The 22,885-nt window shown below is 41.9% G+C and overlaps 1 protein-coding gene across 3 annotated transcripts; it reads right to left on the bottom strand.

Annotated features, from left to right (window-relative positions):
• Positions 1-5,201: 5,201 nt before the first annotated feature.
• Positions 5,202-19,300, bottom strand: LOC100552168 (zinc finger protein 271). Of its 3 annotated transcripts, none has more exons than XM_016998854.2 (6): positions 19,176-19,300; positions 17,133-17,287; positions 13,736-13,862; positions 12,458-12,519; positions 10,894-11,020; positions 5,202-8,074 (listed from the first exon to the last, which is right to left on the bottom strand). In XM_016998854.2, the coding sequence occupies exons 2-6, from the start codon at positions 17,193-17,195 to the stop codon at positions 5,676-5,678; spliced, it is 2,778 nt and encodes a 925-aa protein (XP_016854343.2). In that variant the 5' UTR covers positions 17,196-17,287; positions 19,176-19,300; the 3' UTR covers positions 5,202-5,675. The 3 variants fall into 3 exon arrangements, with proteins under 3 accessions (XP_016854343.2, XP_062829408.1, XP_062829409.1); XM_062973338.1 differs by having other exon boundaries at positions 5,202-8,071; XM_062973339.1 differs by lacking the exon at positions 19,176-19,300 and having other exon boundaries at positions 10,894-10,974; positions 17,133-17,270.
• Positions 19,301-22,885: the final 3,585 nt, after the last annotated feature.

The raw sequence follows: 22,885 nt of genomic DNA, 5'->3' as shown, positions 1-22,885 counted from the left end.
AAATAATATAGGAGTGTTGTGTGGTTTCCAGGCTGTATGGCCATGTTCTAGCAGCATTTCCTCCTGACGTTTTTTCTGCATTGTGGCTGGCATCTTCATATCCTCTGTAAATGCTAGCCACAGATACAGGGTTTTTTTTCTGTGTCAGGAGCGACTTGAGAAACTGCAAAAAAAAAAACTGCAAAAAAGCAAATCTTGATTGTGCAGTTTTATATAATGAATATCATTTTAAGACACTATTGTATACAATGCCTTCCCCAATATCTTTAATATAAAGACTTCATCCCATTCAGTAAAGGTAAAGGTTTCCTCCTGACATTAAGTCTAGTTGCGTCCGACTCTGGGGGTTGGTGCTCATCTCCATTTCTAAGCTGAAGAGCCGGCATTGTCTGTAGACACCTCCAAGGCCATGTGGCCGGCATCATGGCATGGAGCACTGTTACCTTCCTGCCAGAGTGATACCTATTGATCTACTCACATTTGCATGTTTTTGAACTGCTAGGTTGGCAGAAGATGGAGCTGACAATGGGAGCTTACTCCGCTCCCCAGATTCAAACTGCCCACCTTTCAGTCAGCAAGTTCAGCAGCTCAGTGGTTTAACCCGTTGTGCTACCGGGGGCTCCTTCATCCCATTCAATAATCCTTTAGACATTAGCAGTACTCATGGATGCGAGTAAGGGCACTCCATGCAGTCATGCCGGCCACATGACCGTGGAGGTGTCTATGAACAACGCCTGCTCTTTGGCTTAGAAATGGAGATGAGCACCAACCCCCAGAGTCGGACACGACTGGACTTAACGTCAGGGGAAAACCTTTACCCTTTACAACCATTCTGGGCTTTAGGAAGAACGTAAAGACATGGCTTTGTGCGCAAGCATTTAATGAGTAAGCAAATATTAACACGGTCTGAATTAAGGTCTATGTACAAGGTTCTTGGAAGAATGGAATTAAGTAATTTATATGTTTTTAATGCTTTTTACTGTTTGTATAATTTATTTTTACTGATTAGTGTTAATGGTTTTAAATGTGTTGTTAATTTTATTGATTATTTGGCATTGAATCTTGCCGGGTGTTGTAAGCCGCCTTGAGTCCCCTCGGGTGAGAAAGGTGGGGTAAATATGTTGTAAATAAATAAATACAGTAGAGTCTCACTTATCCAAGCTAAATGGGCCGGCAGAAGCTTGGATAAGTGAATATCTTGGATAAGAAGGAGAGATTAAGGAAAAGCCTATTAAACATCAAATTAGGTTATGATTTTACAAATTAAGCACCAAAACATAAAGTTTTACAACAAATTTGACAGAAAAAGCAGTTCAATACACAGTAATGTTATGTTGTAATTACTGTATTTACGAAGTTAGCACAAAAATATCATGATATATTGAAAACATTGACTACAAAAATGGCTTGGATAATCCAGAAACTTGGATAAGCGAGGCTTGGATAAGTGAGACTCTACTGTAAATAAATAGTACTCATGGTGCAAATAAACAAAACCTGAATATGTCGAGGAGTTTGAAATGTAGTCTTTTGTTGTAGATTTAAGCAGAGGCTGGATGGCCATCTGTCGGGGGTGCTTTGAATGAGATTTTCCTGCTTCTTGCAGGGGGTTGGACTGGATGGCCCGTGATGTCTCTTCCAACTCTACGATTCTATGATTTTAATATACAGTAGTGTCTCACTTATCCAATGTTCTGGATTATCCAACGCATTTTTGTAGTCAATGTTTTCAATGCATTGTGATATTTTGGTGCTAAATTCGTAAATACAGTAATTACTACATAGCATTATTGCGTATTGAACTACTTATTCTGTCAAACTTGTTTTAAAACATGATGTTTTGGTGCTTAATTTGTAAAATCATAACCTTATTTGATGTTTAGTAGGTTTTTCCTTAATCCCTCCTTATTATCCAACCTATTTGCTTATCCAACGTTCTGCCGGCCCGTTTATGTTGGATAAGTAAGACTCTACTGTATTTTGTTTTGTGACTGTGTTTTGTTTGCGGTGTGTGACTGAAAAAATTAAAACAGTTCTGACAAAGTGTTGTCAAAGGCTTTAATGACCGGGATCACAGGATTGTTGTGTGTCTTTCGGGCTGTGTGGCCATGTTCCAGAAGCATTCTCTCCTGACGTTTCACCTACATCTATGGCAGGCATCTATGGATCTATGGATGCCTGCCATAGGTGTGGGCGAAACGTCAGGAGAGAATGCTTCTGGAACATGGCCACACAGCCCGAAAGACATACAACAACCCAGTTCTGACAAGTCTGTTTCAAATCCCAGAAGGATGAAGTTATTAATCAATAGGCCACATACAGGCATTAATTAGTAAACAAAGCTGATGCATACAAGGAAGTCGGTACCAAAGACACAAATAAAATGGAAATAAGAGGGATACCCTCAGGCAAAGGCCCTTCTTACCAGGACTTCTTTTCCGTCTTGCTTTGGTGTCCTTAATTTGAGGGTGGATGCACTTATGAGGAACCAATGGCAGTGGTGTCTGTTTCTGGGGGGTGCTCTTTGAGCATTGCACTGCCGCTCTCTGTCCCGCCCTCCCTCTGCAAATCCTTGCCTTTGATTGGTGTGTTCCACTCAGTTCCGCGTCATGTGACTACGGCTAAGGCCAGGTTCTTGTCCGGAAATCCAGAAGGAGAGGGAAGAGGGAAAAGTGCCTCAGAGGCCTATTTCTTTTCAGAAGGAGCGAGGGGTTTAACAAGGCTCTTCTTATTGGAAGGGGAGCCTCTTGTGGCATAGCAGGTTAAACTACTGAGCTGCTGAACTTGCTGACCGAAAGGTCGGCAGTTCGAATCCGGGGAGCGGAGTGAGCTCCTGCTGTTAGCCCCAGCTTCTGCCAACCTAGCAGTTCGGAAACATGTAAATGTGAGTAGATCAATAGGTACTGCTCCGGCGGGAAGGTAACGGTGCTCCATGCAGTCATGCCTATGGCCACATGACGTTGATGGTGTCTACGGACAACGCCGGCTCTTCGGCTTAGAAATGGAGATGAGCACCAACCCCCAGAGTCGGACACGACTAGACGTAACGTGAGGGGAAACCTTTACCTTTACCTACCCTGTTTCCCCGAAAATAAGAGTGTCTTATATTAATTTTTGCTCCCAAAGATGCGCTAGGTCTTATTTTCAGGTGATGTCTTATTTTTCCACAAATACGAATTCACATTTATGGTTGAATTTTTAAAAATGAAAAGTTATTATCTACTGTACAGTAGTTGTCATCACAAAACAGCATAACCAAACTGCGAATCCTTTCAAGAATTTCTATATTATATTTTATTGCTATACTGTTTTACAATCACTGTTTTAAATTTCTGTTCATATGCAAATTTATGTTGTTGTTGGGCTTATCCCTGTGTAAGCTGCCCTGTGTCCCTTCTGGGAGATGGAGGTGGGATACAAGAATAAAGTTATTATATTATTATTGTTATTATTATTATTATTTCTTGTTACTACTTTTATTTCCAGGTACAACAATCTATGGTATGTACATTTACCGATCCTGCATGCTTCCAAACAAAAACTTTACTAGGTCTTACTTTTGCGGGAGGCCTTATATTTAGGTATTCAGCAAAAGCTCTACTAGGTCTTATTTTCTGGGGATGTCTTATTTTCGGGGTATTGGAAGAGGTCCCTTTGAAGACTTCCAGCAGCCCCTTGCAAAGTAAAGGCTTCCTGCATGTATTTCAGATTTCAATAGTAATGTCTAAAATACGTAGTATGATTTTACATAGGATTTGTGCTACATTAGAACAGTAAAGGCAAATATCACTTAAGTAAAATAAACATTAAATACTAAATAACCAAAATAATAAAATAAGGTGTAAACGTTAAGCTAATATGGGAATCTGCTATTACAACACATCCAATGAAGTCCCTCGTTGAATCTTGGACCCTCATGAACTACAAAACCCAGACCAAACAAAAATAAAAAACACAAATATCCAGAAGTAAATTTTGGAATTTGGAAAAAAACGATTTTCAGAAGTAAATTTCGGAATTTGAAAAAAAAGATTTTTATTTTTAAAATCTTTGGGGAATCATGACCCATTGAAGGGACGAATTGCCAATTCTGGAGGCCTCGAGGAGCTGGAATTCACCTGTTTTGTCAGAAAAGAGGCAACTCCAATGTTGCTCACTTACTCCTACTGTACAGCAGGCAACTACAGCTTAAATACCCCAAAGACACCAGATCTTGGAAGTTACACAGAATATCAGGAGCTGTGGGCAATATTTCAGAGGGAGCAACTTGCAAAGCTTCCTCTGAAGATAACTTGCCTGAGAAAATCCTGTAAAATCCCTGGGGTCACCATAGGACGGCAGACAACTTAGAAGGTTTATACATATGCAAAGTATTTATTTTATTTACAGAAATTATATTCTGCCCTTCTCACCCTGAAAGGGACTCAGGGCAGATCACAGAACATACATATGCAGCAAACATTCAATGCCATTTATACACTGACAAGACAGACAATTGTACATAGATAGAGGTATATATAGGCTTTTCCCATCTTCAGCATCTTGGAGACTTTGTTCTGGCCATGGAGGGGTGCTGTTGCTCCAACTCCCTGCCGAAGAACTTTGTTCGTAAACCTCCTCGTTGAATCGTCCGGATTTTTCTGGCATTTCCTTATGAGTGCCTTAATACCTCCCCACTTTTAAGTGGTACCTATTTATCTTCTCACATTTTGCTTTCAAACTGCTAGGTAGGCAGAAGCTGGGCTAAAGGCCAGGAGCTCACCTAGACCCAAGCTTTGAACTGTCAACCTTTTTAATTTGTAAGATTTACTTCAGCCTACTGGGCTTTAGCATAGTAGTCGGCTGCTTCATGATACAGAGCAAGATAAGGTGATCCCAAACTTTCCATCTTCCCCATCTGCATTTAGCTCTGAAAGTCCAACAGCCAGGTCTTCGTTGCTTATGGGTTTTATTTATATTTTATTTTTAAACAGGTTTTTTAAAAATTATCCTATATTATTAAAAGCCCAAAGTGCTTCAGATTTCGTATTAAATACCTTTCTTCAGGGGCTATGCTCAAATAAACACAATAACAAAATTTAGGAAAGGACAACACATATTTCTAGTTATTGTACATGTATTTAAAATACTAATAGTCCACATTCATTCAATTTAATCGTTTAAATCATATGCCTACAGTTTGAATATCTGTACTATTACAGAATGAAACGGGGAACAGGGCTTACGGCTTTTACATACACATTTCAGCAGATGGTCAGAAAATGGAAGAGAGAGGATCGAGAGATTGTGGTGCCCAGTCAGACTGACTTCAAAAGCAGGAAATATTCTGAAGCAGATCATTAAGCAGACAAGTACTTTCAAAGTAATGCCATGTTCGCTAAAAGTTAGCATCAAAAACAAAATCATGCCAGACTAATTTTATTTTATTTTTTTGTTTGGTTTCTTTCCTGTGTGTACTCTTTGGTGGTGTAAAAGATGTGCATTTTGAGCAAAACATTTTCCACACTCCCAGCATGTGTAATTTCTCCTGCATGGATTTACAGGTGCTTCAGAAGTGTGATTTCAAAGTGAAACATTTCCCAAATTCCTGGCTCTTGCAGGGTTTTCTCCTGTCTAATCTCTGCTGATTCACAAGATGCAAACAGCATCTAAAACATTTCCTACACCCCACACATTTATATGGTTTCTCCCCTTGTGTGCTTTTTTTGGTGCTTTACAAGGCTTCTTTTATTAACAAAAGATTTTCCACACTCGTAACACTGGTATGGTTTATTGTCTGAGTGGGTTTTCTGATGGCGCTGAAGGCTTGAGTATTGCGTATAACAATTCCCACACTGCTGGCATTCATATCGTTTCTCCCCTGTGTGGACTGTCTGGTGGCGTAAAACCTGCACATTGTGAGCAAAACATTTCCCACAGTCCTGGCATTTATATGGTTTTTCTCCTGTGTGGATTCGCTGGTGCTTCACAAGGCCTGAACTTTCAGTAAAGCATTTCCCACACTCCTGACACTTGTGCCGTTTCTCTCCTGTGTGTATCCTCTTGTGCTTCACAAGGTCGGACTTTCGACCAAAACATTTTTCACACACCTCGCATTTGTGCGGTTTATTTCCGGTGTGGATTTTCTGATGCTGCACAAGTTGCGAATTGTGATAAAAGCGTTTCCCACATTGTTGACATGTGTGTAGTTTCTCCCCTGTGTGGATTTTCTGATGTCTCACAAGGTCTGAATTCCAAGAAAACCCTTTCCCGCACTCCTGGCACTGGTATGGTTTGTGTCCTGTATGGACAGCCTGGTGGACTTGAAGGTGAGGTTTCTGAGCAAAAGCTTTCCCACACTCCTGGCATTTGTATGGTTTCTCACCTGTGTGTACTCTCTGATGCTTCACAAGCTCAGACTTCTGAAGAAAACGTTTTTCACACATTTCACATTTGTATGGTTTGTTTCCTGTGTGGCTGCTCTGATGTCTCACAAGGTCTGAATTCCAAGAAAACCCTTTCCCGCACACCTGGCACTGGTATGGTTTCTTTCCTGTATGGACAGTCTGGTGGCCTCGAAGGTGTGCATTCCGAGCAAAACATTTCCCACACTCCTGGCATTTGTATGGTTTTTCACCTGTATGTATCCTCCGGTGCTTCACAAGGTCAGACTTTTGAAAAAACCCTTTTTCACACATTTCACATTGGTATGGTTTGTTTCCTGTGTGGATGTTCTGATGTCTCGCAAACTCTGAAATCCAAGAAAACCCTTTCCCACATTCTTGGCATTGGTATGGTTTCTCTCCCGTGTGAACTCTCTGGTGACTCGCAAGGTTAGCGTTCTGAGCAAAACATTTCCCACAATCCTGGCATATATATGGTTTCTCTCCTGTGTGTGTCCTCTCATGTTTTGCAAGATTGGCCTTCTGACCAAAACCTTTTCCACACATCTCACATTTGTACGGTTTGTTTCCTGTGTGGGTTTTCTGATGCTGCACAAGTTGTGATTTGGTATAAAAACCTTTTCCACACTCCCGACAGGTGTATAGTTTCTGTCCTGTGTGAATTTTCTGATGCTTCACAAAGTCTGAATTCCAAGAAAACTCTTTCCCACATACTTGGCATTGGTAGGGTTTCTCTCCGGTGTGGGTTCTCCGGTGACTTGTAAGGCCTGAACGGTGAGCGAAAGATTTCCCACACTCCTGGCATTTGTATGGTTTTTCTCCTGTGTGGACTCTCCAATGGATTAAAAGGGCTGAATTACCAATAAAACACTTTCCACACTCTGAGCATTTGTGTCGTTTCTCTCCTGTGTGGATTCGCTGGTGATTCACAAGGTATGCTTTTACAAGAAAACGTTTTCCACAGTCCTGACATTTGTAGGGTTTTTCTCCTGTGTGCATTACCTGATGCTTCATGAGATGCAACTTGTGTCCAAAATATTTCCCACACTTGTGACATTTGTAGGGTTTCTCTCCTGTGTGGACTCTCTGATGGCATAAAAGGGAGGACCTCTGAGAAAAACATTTCCCACACTGTTGGCATTTGTTTGGCTTCTCTCCCGTATGCACCCTCTGATGAGCCACAAGCCACGACTTTTGAGCAAAGCCTTTCTCACACTCCTGGCACTTGTATGGCTTCTCTCCTGTATGCACCCACTGATGAATCATAAGACATGTCTTTCGCGCAAAACATTTGCCACACACCTGGCATTTGAAGGGTTTCTCTCCTGTGTGCACTCTGAAATGTGCCTTAAGGAATGAACTGTAAGCAAAACATTTCCCACACTGCTGGCATTTATGCTGTTTCTTTACTGTTTGGCCTTCATCGGGGTTCATATTGTGCCATTCATCATCAAAACCCTTCATAGACACTTCACATGAATAGTGTTTTTTTCCAGCTTGGAGTGTTGTGTGAGGCACCAGTGCTATATCTTGCGCCAAACATTTCCCATATTCGTGGCAATTGTAGGGCTCCACTTTGATATCACTTTTGTTTTCTGATTCTTGGGCTTGCTGGTGGCTGCTAAGATCCAAGATCTGCCTAGAACACATCCCATACTTGGCACAGGCATATGTTTTCCTCCAATTTTCTGCTGCAAAAAAGAAAAACAACGTTTTTCCAAATTTGTATGAAAAACAATTTCAAAGTATGGAGAAGGGATTAAAGCAATAAAAATATACGCAATCTTCAGAACAAAAGAGATACTATGTCTTTAATGGCTTAGCTTCAAGCTATCTGAAAACTGTCAATCAGAATCTGAGTCTAACAATCTTCGAGGAGAGCTTCCTCCATCCCACCACAGTCCCAAGTTCAGCTGGTAATTACTCCCAAGCATTTATCTTTGGAGATTGCTCCTAGGCATTGGAACTCCCTTCTGAGGAAGGTTAAATCTGCATGCTTTTCACTTTCTTGCCTCAGTAGGCAAAAGCCTGCTAACAGCCATATATCATGCTACTAATTTTCATTTTGTTTTACTTGCTAGACTAATTTGACTTGAACTACAATAAAGATAAAAGTATTCATCCTAACAGGTCAAGGAAGCTGTTCGAGATGTCTAAAGGCAAGACCTTGGGGTATTATTTATTTTTTATTTTATTTACAGTATTTATATTCCGCCCTTCTCACCCCGAAGGGGACTCAGGGCGGATCACATTATAACACACATAGGGCAAACATTCAATGCCCATAAACACATCAAACAGAGACTGAGAGACACACGCAGAGGCAAGTTAACGTTCTTCTGAGGGGATGTTCGATTCTGGCCACAGGGGGGAGCAGCTGCTTCATCATCCACACTGACGGCACTTCCTCATTCCAGGTCGTAAATTAGTTAATCTTGCCTCCCACTTTATAAGTGGTACCTTATCTCCTACTTGATAGATGCAACTATCTTTCGGGTTGCTAGGTCAGCAACGAGCAGGGGCTATTTTTTATTTTTAATTGACGGGTGCTCACCCCGCCACAGGCTGGCCTCGAACTCATGACCTCATGGTCAGAGTGATTTAAGGCAGCTGCTCAACAGCTGCGCCACAGCCCGGCCCCAAAGGGTAAGCTCTTGGTTGCCAGAAGAGTTGCTTTCCCTGTCTTTTGAGGGCTTTTTGCCAATTTATAAAGGGCAAATAAGTTGTATAACAGGAGCCCCTGGTGGCACAGCGGATTAAACTGCTGAGCTGCTAAACTTGCTGACCGAAAGGTAAGCAGTTCGAAACTAGGGAGTGGGGTGAGCACCTGCTGTTAGCCCATCTTCTGCCAACCTAGCAGTTCAAAAACATGCAAATGTGAGTAGATCTGGCGGGAAGGTAACGGCGCTCCATGCAGTCATGCCGGCCACATGGAGGTGTCTACGGACAACGCCGGCTCTTTTGCTTAGAAATGGAGATGAGCACCAACCCCCGAGTAGGACACGACTAGACTTAATGTCAGGGGAAAACCTTTCCCTTTAATTCATATAACAAATCACATTCTACTTCTACCATTGCTTATAACATAATTGGAGAATCCACTAAATTTGGTACCCATAAGGGTCCTGGACTCTAACACCAATGAATATCAAGGGCCCATTGTATATTCAAGATATCCAAATTGCTGCATGAAAGTCTCTCCCAGAATCTGCAGTATAAACCAGCCTTATCCTGTGGTTGAAACTTTTTTTTTTTTGCTGTGTGATGTTTCACTTTCTTATTTTGAAGGGCAATTGCTACTGAGTTTCTCTGTGTTGGTCATGGACCTTAATAAAGTCTTGACTGATACAGAGTTGAAAAAAATTGTCCCTCTTTTGATGTTACAGTAAACTACTTTGTCTTGCAATGGAAAAGTGGTATACAAATCAGAGTGGAGGCACATTTATGCTTTAGCAGCCCATCCCTCTCTGTGGTCCTGTAGCTACTAGCTAGCTCAAGAACACCTACACTGATACAAAGCCAGCATCAAAACCTTATTCATGATCAGAGGTGAGCAAAAGTGGCCTTCCATGTGCTGAGGCATTATTACCCCATTACTGCTTGCCTCAAAAAGACAATGGCTGGAACCTGGCTGGTGGTGTGCATGGCAACCACTTGGAGTAATGCAAATGTCTATTGAACTCCTTATTCAAGGAAGTAGGAAACACCTTCTTACACAACACCATCCCGCCAACTTCACCCAGCAAGTATGTGATTGGAGGAGAAAGTGGTGTGTGGGGCAGAGGGCATTTAGAGAGACACTTATCCCCAACTTTGCCTTAAAATTGAGGAAGAGATTACCCCAAGGTCTTGTCTTCAGACTTCTTGAACAGTTCCCTTGACATGTCAGAATTAATACTATTATCTTTCTGCAGTAGTTCAAATTAAAGAGTCTTGGGACTGTCAAAATTGAGATGCTACTCCCAATGAGAAGCAATGTTAATGCTATTATCCTTATATTTTATTTCTTTATTTGCCAGCAATTTGACTTCAGCTTCTAGTGACTCTATGAATTGAAGACCTTCAAGAGCCCCAGTCATCAGCTGCCCTGATCTTCCTTGATATTCTGGGTTATATGGCTGTGTGGAAGGGCCCACAGGACTACTTTCTTTGAGACACTCACCTCCCCATAATGAAAATTTAGTCTGGTTCCTCAGCAAAGCCTGCCTGTCTTGGGATACTTACTAGCAGCACACTAACATCATTCTAACATCTGGTTTTACGTAATCTCATAATCCCACTACTAAGCATCAGAACAAAAACAATAATTCACAAAGGAACAAGGGAGCCATATTGGGACAGTCCATCACCCATAGGATTTTTCCATGATTTAGATCGATAGAACACTTCCCTTTTCTCATTTGGGTTGGAGCAGGATCACATTCAAAGAACTATAGTTACCATTATATCATTAGTACAAATGCATTTTACCAGAGAAGATATATTCATCCAAGGAAAGCAGGAGTCTTACCAAGAAAGGCCATGATCTCGTGGATCTCTGCCATGATTTGCTTGTGCAGGGCTCTCTGGTCAGGTTCCAGCAGGGCCCACTCTTCCGGGGAGAAAGACACAGCGACCTCATCAATAATGAACAAACTCTGGGGACAAAAGAGAAAGGTCCCGACTCTCACCAAAAGCAGATTCACTGGCTGATAAGGATATAAAAGCAGCTGAGTGAAATCTATTCTTCCACAAACACAAGCATGAGCATCGTGGATAAGCTCTGACAAACACAGAAGCCTCAGCTCATGTTGTACTCTACAGCTGTAGTAAAAAGAGATTGGATTGTAAAGAGCCATTACACCTCAGCTAACAAATAAAATGCCAGAGGTCTTACACTGCAGGATTTGAACCAAAGGGGAGGCCACTCCTGGTGGGGTGGGTGGGCCAAACAGGTGCATTACAGCATGCCAGAAGAAATGTAATGTCACTTCCAACTGCCACCTTGACTTTCTTTTGGATGGTGTTTTTGTTTGGTTTTTTTTTTTCAGATTTGGGGTTCTGCCACTTTTTAGATGTTTGGGTTTATTTTCTTCTTCCACTTTCCCCATTTGCTTTCAGCTCACTTCAGTTGCTGCAAACCGAGTTCAAAGGACAAAAAGAGTTTGCACTCCATGAGCTCAACCAACGTGGTGTAGTGGTCTGAGTGTGGAATATGACTCTGGTTCAAATCCTGACTTGGCCATGGATACCCACTGGGTGAACCTATGCAGGTCATGCTCTTTCAAGCGCAGAAGAAATCAAGGGCAACACACATACCTCTGCTGAAATATATTTGAGAGTTTTACCACAGTGTCATAAGTTGGAAAAAACCACAAGAACACCCCTGCTAAAGGTGTGGGAGGTAAAGGGGACCAAATCTCATCCTTCCAGTAAACTTTAAGAAAAGCCTACTGTGCTACATCTTTTAGTTTATATGTACTTTCTCTATAATAACTTTCATCATCATGAGCATAATCTGATGTTGCTTCGCTACATCTCCCAATTTCCCTCTGTGAAATTATATGAGGTGTAGGAAGGATTAAACTATTAAATTTTGGTGATTTTAAACCACTTTGAAAAGAGAAAACAGAATTAAGATAAAAAAACTTTTAAAAAATCCAAATGCACTGAAACAAAATATTTCCACATCGCTGTGTGGGATGCCATCTAAGAAAAAAGGTACAGTAGAGTCTCACTAATCCAAGCCTCGCTTATCCAAGCCTCTGGATAATCCAAGCCATTTTTGTAGTCAATGTTTTCAATATATCGTGATATTTTGGTGCTAAATTCGTAAATACAGTAATTACAACATAACATTACTGCGTATTGAACTACTTTTTCTGTCAAATTTGTTGTATAACATGATGTTTTGGTGCTTAATTTGTAAAATCATTACCTAATTGGATGTTTAATAGGCTTTTCCTTAATCCCTCCTTATTATCCAAGATATTCGCTTATCCAAGCTTCTGCTGGCCCGTTTAGCTTGGATAAGTGAGACTCTACTGTAATTCAGAATTTTCAAGAAATGTTTTTCCAGGAATCCTCCTCCTTACCTGATCTTGATCTGCTCCATCGCAAAGAAGAGGAAGAGACAACTGGGGCCTCATTCCAGGCTCTGTGGGAGAGACCAAGGAGGGGGACTCAGTCATATAGGCTTTTGTCAGAGGTTGGGGTTACAGTGTTAAACAGATGTTCATTAGTGAGGCCAGAGATGCCTCTGTTAGGAAAGCCTTTGACAAAGGAAGTCCTTTTTCCAACGTCATTTTACATTAGTCCAGACCAATTTCCTCTTGATCCTCTGTATACCTGAAACTATTTCAGCAGCATATGCACTGGAAGGACGGTGAAAAAGGGTTGGAAGAATACAAAGTTTTCAGTGTATGGTTGCAGCAATATGTCTAAAATAAACAACACAATACTGTGTTCCCTGACTACTTCGCCGTTTGCTTTTCGTGGCCTCGCTGTTTCGTGGTTTTTTTTAATAAACACGAAAATAATAGTATAAATCATAAAATATTATAAATCCCTCTTTCTACTTCCTTCCTAAGGAGAAGTCTAAGGAAGGAAGGAAGGAGAAGCCAAAGGGAGAGAAAAGGAGGCTGAAGCAGCTTTGTTTTTGCCTTACAAGGCATGTGTGTGCTTGAGAGGTGAGGAGGGGACAGAGATACTACTTGCCAGTGAGACTGTAAACACCACAAATATAGTGTCCCTACTTCAAGGATTTTCACTTTTCGCAGGTGGTTCTGGAATGTAACCCCCCGCGATAAGTGAGGGAATACTGTAAAGCTTTAGGTGAAGAGCAACAGGATTTGGCTCTAGCTAATCCTACTGTAAGGATCCCCCAGTGGCGTAGTGTGTTAAAGCGCTGATCTGCTGAACTTGCAGACCGAAAGATTGCAGGTTTGAATCCGGGGAGCAGATTGAGCGCCAGCTGTTAGCCCCAGCTTCTGCTAATCTAGCAGTTTTAAAACATGCAAATGTGAGTAGATCAATAGGTACTGCTCCAGTGGAAAGGTAATGGCGCTCCATGCAATCATGCTGGCCACATGACCTTGGAGGTGTCTACGGACAATGCCGGCTCTTCAGCTTAGAAATGGAGATGAGCACCAACCCCCAGAGTCGGACAAGACTGGATGTAACATCAGGGGAAACCTTTACCTTTATCTTTAATCCTACTGTAGCCATTTGTGTCTCCACACAAAGGAAAGAGCAGCTGTTTCCAGAATCCCTTACTAAGCACGATCAATCAGCTAAATACGGAAATGATGTGAAGCCACACAACAAGATCAAAGAGATCTGCAAGATTCTAGACACAGAGTGTTCATCCTTACCTTGCAAAGGGGCCCATGTATCCTCCTCCTGCTTGATGGCCCTCCTTTGGGGAATCTGCCTGGTGTCCAAGGAAGCCTTCCCTGCCACAGGGAATGCTGAGGGATCTGCTACCAAGCGATGCCTCTCCTGAAACAATAATGAACAATCAAAACATGTAACTGGGAGAAAGAGGAGAGAATGGCCAGTGACTTTGTGGAGGGGGTTTAGATGTATGTGTGGTTTCAGATATCCACCCACAACAATGTCTGGGCAAAGTCATCAGATAGTTAGGCCTGCTTAAAAACAATAAAATACAAAAAATAACTTCAGTAAAACAGAAAAAACTTTTGTCAATGCATTGTAAGAAAAAGGAAAAATATAGGATCCTTCACTTAGGCAGAAAAAATGAAATGCAGAGATATAGGATGGGTGATGCCTGGCTCACCAAGTATCACATGAAAGAGATCCTGGGGTCTTAGTAGACAACAAGTTGAACATGAACCAACAATGTGATGCAGCATTTAAAAAAGCCAATTATGGGGTTGACCTAAGGGTTGACCTAAGTCTGAAACAACTTGAAGGCACACAACAACAACAGTCCTAATTCTGAACTATTTCATCACTGCCCGGCCCCCCAACAGTCTGGAACTATAAACCGGCCCTCCACTTAAAACGTTTGAGGACTCCTGGTCTAGTGCCAATCTATTCTGCTTTGGTTAGACCTCATCTGGAATACAGTGTCCAATTCTGGGCACCAAAGTTCAAGAGGGATATTGACAAACTGGAAGATATCCAGAGGAGGGCGACCAAAATGAGCAAATGTCAGGAAATATGAATCCTTATGAAGAGCAGCTCTAAGAGCTGGATATGGTTAATCTGCAGAAGAGAAAGTTGAGAGGAGACATGATACCCACGTTTAAATATTTAAGAGGCTGTCAGAAGGAAGAGAGAGCAGGTTTGGGTTGCTGTGCATTTTCCAGGCTGTGTGGCCATGTTCCAGAAGCATTCTCTCCTGACGTTTCACCCACATCTATGGCAGGCATCCTCAGAGGTTCTGAGGTATATTGGAAAACTAAGCAAAGGAGGTTTATATATCTGTGGAAGGTCCAGGGTGGGAGAAAGAACTTTTGTCTGTTGGAGGCAAAATGCACAACAACCCAGTAATTCCGGCCATGAAAGCCTTCGACAACACAGGGAGCAGGTTTGTTTTCCGCTGCCCTGGAGACTAAGACTCGGAACCAAGGTTCAAATTACAGGAAAGGAAATTCCACCTGAACATTAGCTGTGGAACTTTCTGCCTAAGAGTGTGGTGGAGGCTCCTTCTTTGGAAGCTTTTAAACAGAGACTGGATAACAATCTGTCGGATTGTGCTTTTTCTGCAGGCAGAAGAGAGTTGGGCTGGATGGACCTTGGGGTCTCTTTCCAGCTCTATGATTCTATGACAGCCGAATCATGTTTTTAAGAGGCTTCTGGGACAATGATTCAATTTTATCACATGTTCACTCCCCAACACCATCTCTCTCCTTTTCAAAGCTGATTCTGGGGGCACCTTTGCACCCGGAAGTCATCAGAGGGTGCAAAACAGGGAGCAATGGAGCCCCAACTTGTTTGCCCTTGCATCATGGAGAAATAAAACTACTGCTCTTTCTGCTTCTTCGCATTTGCCTGATTCGTTTTTTTAATTTCACTAAAAGGCAATAACAAGTGTTCTGCCTCCGTGCTTAACTACGTGAACTGGAAGGCGCTGTAGCACAAGGGACAGATTAGAGATTGTATTTGGCCAATTAAACAACATTTTATTAACAGACAGATTGAACTTCCTTTCCCCCGGTTGCCACTATAGAGTCTCTGTGAGGAAAAGAAACCTTTGAAGTCTATGCAGTTCTGGTTCTCAAATCTTCTTTGTTTCTAGATGGTTATTGCTATATGGTATAAAGTCCTGAAGTGACTGGATTCTATGTATTTTTAAACTAACTTTAATACAATGTCAAAATGACTTTATATATCACTGTATTATATGGCTCTTTAATTTAACTTAATACAGTTCCAACGTGACTTCAGTTAATATAGTTCTGATATGACACCTTCTACTTTCCTATGCTTCCTTCTAATAATAAACTGTTAGGTTTTACAATGTATTGAGTCATGCACTGCTAATGGGCTTCTATTGGGAATGCTGATTGTATATGGGGAATCATTTGGGGAATGTGTTTGGGCCTACTCCAGATGATTGTCAATGATGCAATCCTGAGTTTGGGTTGGGTCAATTAGTTGGTAACCAATCAATGATTACTATGTGTAATTGTATTGTATATAAGGAACCATGTTCAGTGTATTTTCCCCCTCTCCCTTTCCTTTTGATGTTATGAAGTCTATATGCAATTAAACCTGTCTACTAGGACAAGATACTGAGAACTGTGATGAGTCTGTAATATCACCTAGACTAGGGGAAAGACAGTAGTAAAAACTGACAATGGCCGGGCATGTGCTCAAGTGTCTACTATGGAAGCAGACTGGAAGACTGAAAGTCCACTATTGCAACCTCATTGTTTTTAACCTGATGTTTTAATTCTGCGTTGTGTTTTTTAATTTATTGTGTATATTTTTTATTGGTTTTGTTTTTGTCCTGATGTTTTATATTTTATCATTGTTTGTATTTTGATTTTGCTGTAAGCCGCCCCGAGTCCCCTTCGGGGGAGATGGAGGCGGGATACAAATAAACTTATTATTATTATTATTATTATTATTATTATTATTATTATTATTAAGTACTGAGCAGGTGTAAGCTACTGGAAGGCGCTGAGACTCTGCACGTATAAAGTTAAGTCTTAACATAAACATTAACTGAAAAATCTTAAACTGACAAAAATAACTGCCATTTCAAAGCTAGCATGAGCTGAGCCTAAGCTCTGCCCCCTCAGATTCTTAAAGGGGAAGGGCAGTAAGAGAGAGCCTTTTGGTGGCATAACAACAACAACAACAACAAACCCACCACACATAGACTCCAAATAAAAATGTCCACTGTGACCCACCCCATAGTCTTTCCCCCTACCTCGACCTGATCTGCATGGCACAAAAATACTTTACAACAGAACAAAAGACCATTAAAAATACTTTTGGATGATTTAAAAGAAAAGCACCCAGGGCTACCACCCGAGAATAGATCTCTGCCTGACATTTCCGAGCTCAATTCTCCATCTCTGGGGGCAGGATGCTCAGGGACCAGGATCACCAGGTCCAGGATCTGAGCCTTTGTTGCTCTGGCTTTGGCCACAGACAGCAGAGTGTGGACTCAGCTACAAACCTCTCAGGGGGCCTTGGTTTCTTCATGGAAGAATTGTCCTTTTCATCTGAGCTGGGAAAGCCCTCACCCAGCAATATCTGAATTGCTCCTTCCCAGTATTCCCCATTACTCACTGTATTGCAGGCATCAGGACCTCTTCCTGCTTCAGGCCAACATGCGACTGGCTCCTCCATCATTGGCCTGTGACCCAGCAAAGCTGCCTTTAAGAAGAGTTTCTCCCTCTTCTCTTTCAGGGTAAAGAGTCCCTGAACAGGCTGTGTAAGGAAACCTACACAAAGGCAAAACATTAATCTGTTAATAAATATAATAAACACCAGTCATTTTTTGTTTATTTATTTGGTTCAAACAAGTAGAGTATAACATAACAATTTCCCTCATGAGGAAGTTAAGATTAATTATTTATTTTGTGTCAAAAGCATTGCATAATAAATAAGTTTAAAAGTGATAAAATAAAGGAATCACAAACAGCTAAATAGTTTTAGACCAAAAGCGGGCAACAGCAATCGCATTGTCCGTAGCTTTAAACAACTTCTCCTCTGTGCACGAGGCAGGGCATTGTGGGCAAGCATACATATGAGGAGTTGTTTGTTCTGCTCCACAGTCACACAAGGTGGAGGATTCCTCCAGGTAGTGCCACCTTGCCAAGTTGTCTTTAGATCTGCCCACTCAGCTTCTCAGTCTGTTGAGGGACTTCCAAGTTGCCCATTCTTGGTTTGCCCTTGGAGGCAGACCCTCATGAGGGGCCATCCAGTTAGAATTGCCTGGTTTAGCTGCCCTGAGGGACATTCTTGCTGTTGCTGGTGGGACATCAAGAGGAGTGGTGGTTCTCATGAAGCCCTTCCTTGATTTGAGTCTGGTGGGAGGAGGCTGATAGCCATGCAGTGGATGGCTTTCACAATGCTCAACCTTTTTTCTCTCACAGTTATCAGCAACTTCTCGTCGCACATCAGGGGGGGCAATGCCAGCTAGCTTATAGAGTTTATCAACAGGTGTAGGTTTAAGGCATCCTGTGATTATTCTGCATGTTTCGTTCAGTGCTATGTCCACCTGCTTTGCATGGGCAGACTTGTGCCAAACAGGACAGGCGTACTCTGCAGTTGAGGAAGTTAAGATAACATAGGCAACTTACATGATACATATATTTTAACAATTTTACAAAAGAGAAAAAAATCTTAAGTAATCACGCTTGTCCCCTGCTTGTTTCCATCAATTTTCCACTACTTTCCCCCTCCCTCCGGGAACAGTCATACAATTCCTTTATTGTTCAGTCTGTTAAGCCGTAAGGCTAGTCTAGTCCAATTGGGTGGTTGTCTGTTTTCCGGGCTGTATGTTCCACCTCCTGACGTTTCGCCCACATCTATGGCAGGCATCCTCAGTCCAAAACCCCTGGAGGGTCTAAGTTGGCCCAGGCCTGCTCCATAGGATTTCCATTTTGGGGGGCACACTTATAGGGCTGGTGGCACAGTGTGTTAAAGCACTAAGCTGCTGAACTTGCGAACCAAAAGGTCCCAGGTTCAAATCCTGGGAGCGGAGTGAGCGCCCGCTGTTAGCCCCAGCTCCTGCTAACCTAGCAGTTCGAAAACATGCCAATGTGAGTAGATCAATAGGTACCGCTCTGGTCGGAAGGTAACAGCGCTCCATGCAGTCATACCAGCCACATGACCTTGGAGGTGTCTACGGACAACACCGGCTCTTTGGCTTAGAAATGGAGATGAGCACCAACCCCCAGAGTCGGACACGACTGGACAATGTCAGGGGAAACCTTTGCCCTTTTTATCCATACCTCACAACCTCTGAGGATGCCTGCCATAGATGTGGGCGAAACGTCAGGAGAGAATACTTCTGGAACATGGCCACACAGCCCGAAAGACATACAACAACCCTGTGATCCCGGCCATGAAAGCCTTCGACAACACATCTTTACCCTTTTTACCTACTTATAGGGCTATTATTGACCCTAAAAAGGGTGGGTTTCTTTGTGATTCTCCCTTTCCTCTCTGTTTTGCTGCTGATCCTCTGGGAGGAATCCCTTCCCTTCTCCTTTGAATTCATTGCTTTCTTGCCTCCTGCTTGAAGGGAAACATTTCCCCTTTTTTAATTTAAGAGCCTCTCCCCTTCCTTTTCCCCGTCTGTCATCCAACAAAGGCCTTTCTTACCTGGACTCCTTGATTTGCGGTTGAGGCCTTTCTCCGGAACCAATGTCAGCGGTAGCTGTTTCCGGGAGTTGGGGTTCCTTTTTATTGTTGCATCGCTGCTATTTGGGTTCCTTTTTTAGCGTTGCACCGCTACTCTTCCGTCTTCCCTCAGCGCCTCTCTTGGCTTTGATTGGCGCTCCCTCGTCACGTGTCTAAAGCCCAGGCTAAGAACAGCGCAGGCCAAGCCAGACTTCATTCTGAGGTAGTTGGAGGCCTTGTCTTGCTTTGAGGAGGCAGAGGCTTGTTATTATGGCTCTTTTTTACCTTTATTGTGATCCTGTTTAGGACTGGCAGGAGTTCCTTGCTATGAGAGACTTGCTCAGGCCTTGCAGATTCAAGGCCTGCTCCTGGTTTGAGGCCTTCCCTTCGAAGACAGCCTTCCTTGTTAGGTGGGCCTTTATTTAGAGACAGTCAAGCTTTACCTTTTGTGTAGGATTCACAGATGGCAAAATCCCTTATACACAGCCATAAAATCCACATTGAACTGGATTATATGGCAGTGTGGACTCCAATTTATTTATTTGCGACATTCATATCCCGCCCTTCTCACCCCGAAGGAGACTCAGGGCGGCTTACAAGTTATCTGTACATACTCTATATCAGGGGTCCTCAAACTTTTTAAGTGGAGGGCCGATTCATGGTCCCTCAGATTGTTGAGGGGCCAAATTATCATTTGAAAAAAAACCCTGAACCAATTCCTATAATATTAATAACTTTATTTTTATACCCCGCCCCATCTCCCCGAAGGGACCCGGGGCGGCTTACATGGGGCCAGGCCCGATAAAACAAACAAATAACAGTAACAAAGCGATAAAACAATTATACCAGTAAAAAACATCAACATCAATAAAAACAATCATTAAAATCAACACGCAGGATACAGTGTTAAAAACGAGACTATAATAATAATAATAAAACTTTATTTATATACCGCCCTATCTCCCGGATGGGACTCAGGGCGGTTTACAGTCATAAAAGCAACACAAACATTACATAACAACATAATACACATTATTAAACAAAGTAAAATAATACAATTATAAACAATAAATCACACATGACCAGATCAAGGGGACGGGAACCATAAAACCAATATATTAAAATGTATCATTTTAGGCTAGGGAAATCTTGTGCAATATATTCAGGCTCAGAAATCGGCGGTAGTCCAATATAATTACTCAAAAACCTGCCGACACCACCAGGTCTTCAGTTCCTTACGGAAATTGGATAATGTAGGGGATTCCCTGATCTCTTTTGGCAATGCTCACTGCACATGTCTTATTTGTAGTGCAACCCCCCCCCCAGCAACAATTACTTATTTATTTACTACATTTATACCCCACCATCTCTCACCCCGAAGGGGACTCAGAGCTGCTTACAAGTTGTATGTACATACAATATATTATATTATTAGCATAGCACAATATTAGCATTATATATTACTATATTTTACTATACCATTATACTGTAATATTATTAGTAATATTACATTTAATATATAATATATAATTAATATTATTATTGGGTGAGAAGGGCGGGGTAGAAATACTGTAATAAATAAATAAATAAATATTATATTGTATTACATTATAATATTATTATCAATATTATATGTATACACAATATATTATATTATTACCATATCATTCATTTACAATATTGGTAAATGAAAGAACAATACAATATTTAAAAATAAAAATAATTTTAACCAACATACTGTAAACTTATCAGGATTTCAGTGGGAAGTGTGGGCCTGCTTCTGGCCAATGACATAATCAAGTAGGATTGTTGTTATTGTGTGCCTTTGTTATTTTCAGACTTTGGGTGAGCCCAAGTCTAAAACTGAGGGTGGGGGCCAGGTCAATGGCCTTGGAGGGCCGCATTCGGCCCCCGGGCCTTAGTTTGGAGACCCCTGCTCTATATTATATTATTAGCATAGCACAATATAAGCATTATATATTACGGTATAGTACTAACACTATATTGCAATATTATTAATAATATTACATTTATTTATTTATTTCCAATATTTCTATCCCGACCTTCTCACCTGAAGGGACTCAGGGCGGCGTACAATTGGCAGCAATTCGATGCCAACACATCATTAAAAACAAACAGCATATAAAATCTATTACAAACAGTTAAATCTATATATATATATATATATAAAAGAGTGATGGCATCACGGTGACCGCCAAAACAACAAAACTAAACACCCCACAACCTTGAACATTGACAACACAACCCATCATCCACGCCTCTAGGTTGATACAACAAAAAGAAAAGAAAAAGTCCTAATTAAAGGGAGAGGAATAATTGTTTTTATCCAATTGCTGCCAGTTAGAAGGCTAAGCTCCGCCCACTTGGTCTCCTAGCTACCCACTCACCCAGGGGACAGGCAGAGTTAGGCCTCACTTAGGCCTCTTCCACACTGCCTATAAAATACAAATTATCAGATTTTAACTGGATTTTATGGCAGTGTAGATTCAAGGCCCTTCCACACAGCTATATAACCCATTTATAATCTTATATTATCTGCTTTGAACTGGATTATCTGGACTCCACACCTTTACCCTTTACCTTAACTACCACCAATTCCTCAATACTTTATTTCCTATACCACCATACTTTGCCACAGCAACGCGTGGCCGGGCACAGCTAGTACAGTATAAAATATAAAACATATGCTTAAAATCCGTTCATCCAATATCCTCGTACTTTATCCATACATCAGTTTGAGTCGTCTTTGCCGTTTATTCGTTAAAAGCCTGAGCACATAGCCATGTTTTTAATAATAATAATAATAATAACTTTATTTTTATACCCCGCCCCATCTCCCCGAAGGGACTCGGGGCGGCTTACATGGGGCCAGGCCCAATAAAACAAACAAAACAGTAACAAAGCAATAAAACAATTATCCCAGTAAAAAACATCAACATCAATAAAAACAATCATTAAAATCAACAAGCAGGATACAGTGTTAAAAACAAGAGACTAATTCGTAGATCCCAAGCGAAATGCAGAGTGATACGAAATGGGAAAAGGAAATTTCACAGTTGGACAATAAAGTGCAGTATAAAATGGCAAGACAACAACAATGGGACTATTATGGAATGGACAGATAGATCAATCCAGCAACAACTAAACATCGAAGGCCTTTTGGAAGAGCCAGGTTTTTAAGCTCTTCCGGAAGGAGAGGAGGGTAGGGGCCTGCCTGATCTCTCTAGGTAGAGTTCCAAAGCCGGGGGGCCACGACGGAGAAGGCCCTCTCTCTCGTCCCCACCAACCGTGACTGTGAGGGTGGTGGGAGCGAGAGAAGGGCCTCCCCCAACGAGCGAAGAGAACGTGTGGGTTCATAGAGGGAGATGCGGTCTCTAAGGTAGGTGGGTCTCAAACCGTTTAGGGCTTTGTAGGTGATAACCTGCACCTTGAATTGGGCCCGGAAAGTAAATGGCAGCCAGTGAAGCTATTTAAACAGAGGCGTTGAACGCGCCCTATAATTCGCTCCGGTTAGAAGCCTGGCTGCCGAACGCTGTACTAGTTGTAATTTCCGGGCTGTCTTCAAAGGCAGCCCCATGTAGAGCGCATTGCAATAGTCCAGTCTAGAGGTAACTAAGGCATGGACCACCCTGATCAGATCAGACTTCTCGAGGTACGGTCGCAGCTGGCAC

The sequence above is a fragment of the Anolis carolinensis genome, chromosome 2, assembly GCF_035594765.1.
Source record: "Anolis carolinensis isolate JA03-04 chromosome 2, rAnoCar3.1.pri, whole genome shotgun sequence".
Taxonomy (NCBI): domain Eukaryota; kingdom Metazoa; phylum Chordata; class Lepidosauria; order Squamata; family Dactyloidae; genus Anolis; species Anolis carolinensis.
The sequence above is the reverse complement of the archived record's forward strand: the minus strand, read 5'-3'. Positions and strand labels throughout refer to the sequence as shown.

Excerpts from the sequence above, each read along its gene's own strand:
- LOC100552168 (XM_016998854.2), bottom strand. The coding sequence starts at position 17,195 with ATGATGGAGGAGCCAGTCGCATGTTGGCCTGAAGCAGGAAGAGGTCCT. Across the intron at positions 11,021-12,457 it reads ATGGAGCAGATCAAGATCAG|AGTTTGTTCATTATTGATGA; the intron begins GTAAGGAGGAGG and ends TTTTGTCCCCAG. Across the intron at positions 8,075-10,893 it reads CGAGATCATGGCCTTTCTTG|CAGAAAATTGGAGGAAAACA; the intron begins GTAAGACTCCTG and ends TCTTTTTTGCAG.